Below are 986 nucleotides of genomic sequence, written 5' to 3'. Positions count from 1 at the left end.
ACTCAGTCGGAGGCTGAGAGGCCAGATTAGAGATCTCTGTTCTACGCTGAAGGACGAGGCGGTTGCGCTCGCCGACGCCGTCGCTCCGCCAGACTTCATACTCAAGTCCGTGCTTGGACATTCGGATGGGCAAGTGTACAAGCGGCTCATGCAATCGTTCTTGCACGGTGGGAGCGCTTCCTGTGGGAACCTGGCTCGGGTTCCGTGGTGGGAGGATTTCCTCAACAAGCCGAAGATCGCTTCCATCAAAGCGAAACTCTAATCGGAATCGGCCGGAGGTGGGGACTCCCCTCGATCGCACGCGGGGTTCTCAAAAAATCCCTAACCTCTGATAAGAATCGGCTTGGAGTCTTCTTCCCTTCGAATGCGATCCTTCGAACTTACTTACTAAAAATGTGCGTTCCATCTTGACTGGCTCCTTTGTTACCGAGAGATTCGATACTGTGAGTTTCAGACGATTCAAATTCTACCTAGGAATATTCTCATTGATTCATTGCACGTGAATTACGGAGTAAAAAACATCGATGACCGGCGTGTGGTCTCGATCGATGCAACATGTGTTTATTTCCTAGGAATTTCACTCCTCATGACGCTGAGGAGCCGCGCGCGACGGAGATTAAACGTTTTCATTAAGAGATGTTAAATTTGTACATCTACATACGTTGGTCGTTTCGGAATCGCGAACCTGAGTTGTCGACAATTATTCGTGCGCGTGCTGTACAGTCTCACTCGTTATATCTCGCTTGCGAACACGGGATCGATAACGGCTCCTCAATCTGCGCAAACCATGCCGTTGTTGAGAACACGGCCGTGACCCGATCGCAAGGCTCCCCTCGGCTCCGGGAGACTCAAATCCACGACCGTCGGTTTGTGAGAGCTCACAGCTCCGCCAAGATGCCAACGGCCTTTCGGAACAGATAAGGATGCATGAATTACGGAACACAAGACGGCAATATGATGGAAGAATTCAGATCGGAGTAGGTGAA

At 50.8% G+C, this 986-nt stretch overlaps 1 protein-coding gene across 1 annotated transcript in view; it reads right to left on the bottom strand.

Annotated features, from left to right (window-relative positions):
* Nucleotides 1–771: 771 nt before the first annotated feature.
* Nucleotides 772–986, bottom strand: part of LOC100909225 (endonuclease/exonuclease/phosphatase family domain-containing protein 1) — a 3,041-nt gene continuing 2,826 nt past the window's right edge. The window contains exon 10 of the mRNA XM_029111884.1: nucleotides 772–905. Coding sequence (XP_028967717.1) covers nucleotides 772–905 — 134 coding nt within the window. The remainder of the gene's footprint in view (nucleotides 906–986) is intronic.

The sequence above is a fragment of the Galendromus occidentalis genome, unplaced genomic scaffold (assembly GCF_000255335.2).
Source record: "Galendromus occidentalis unplaced genomic scaffold, Mocc_1.1 scf7180000077475, whole genome shotgun sequence".
Classification (NCBI taxonomy): Eukaryota; Metazoa; Arthropoda; class Arachnida; order Mesostigmata; family Phytoseiidae; genus Galendromus; species Galendromus occidentalis.
The sequence above is the reverse complement of the archived record's forward strand: the minus strand, read 5'-3'. Positions and strand labels throughout refer to the sequence as shown.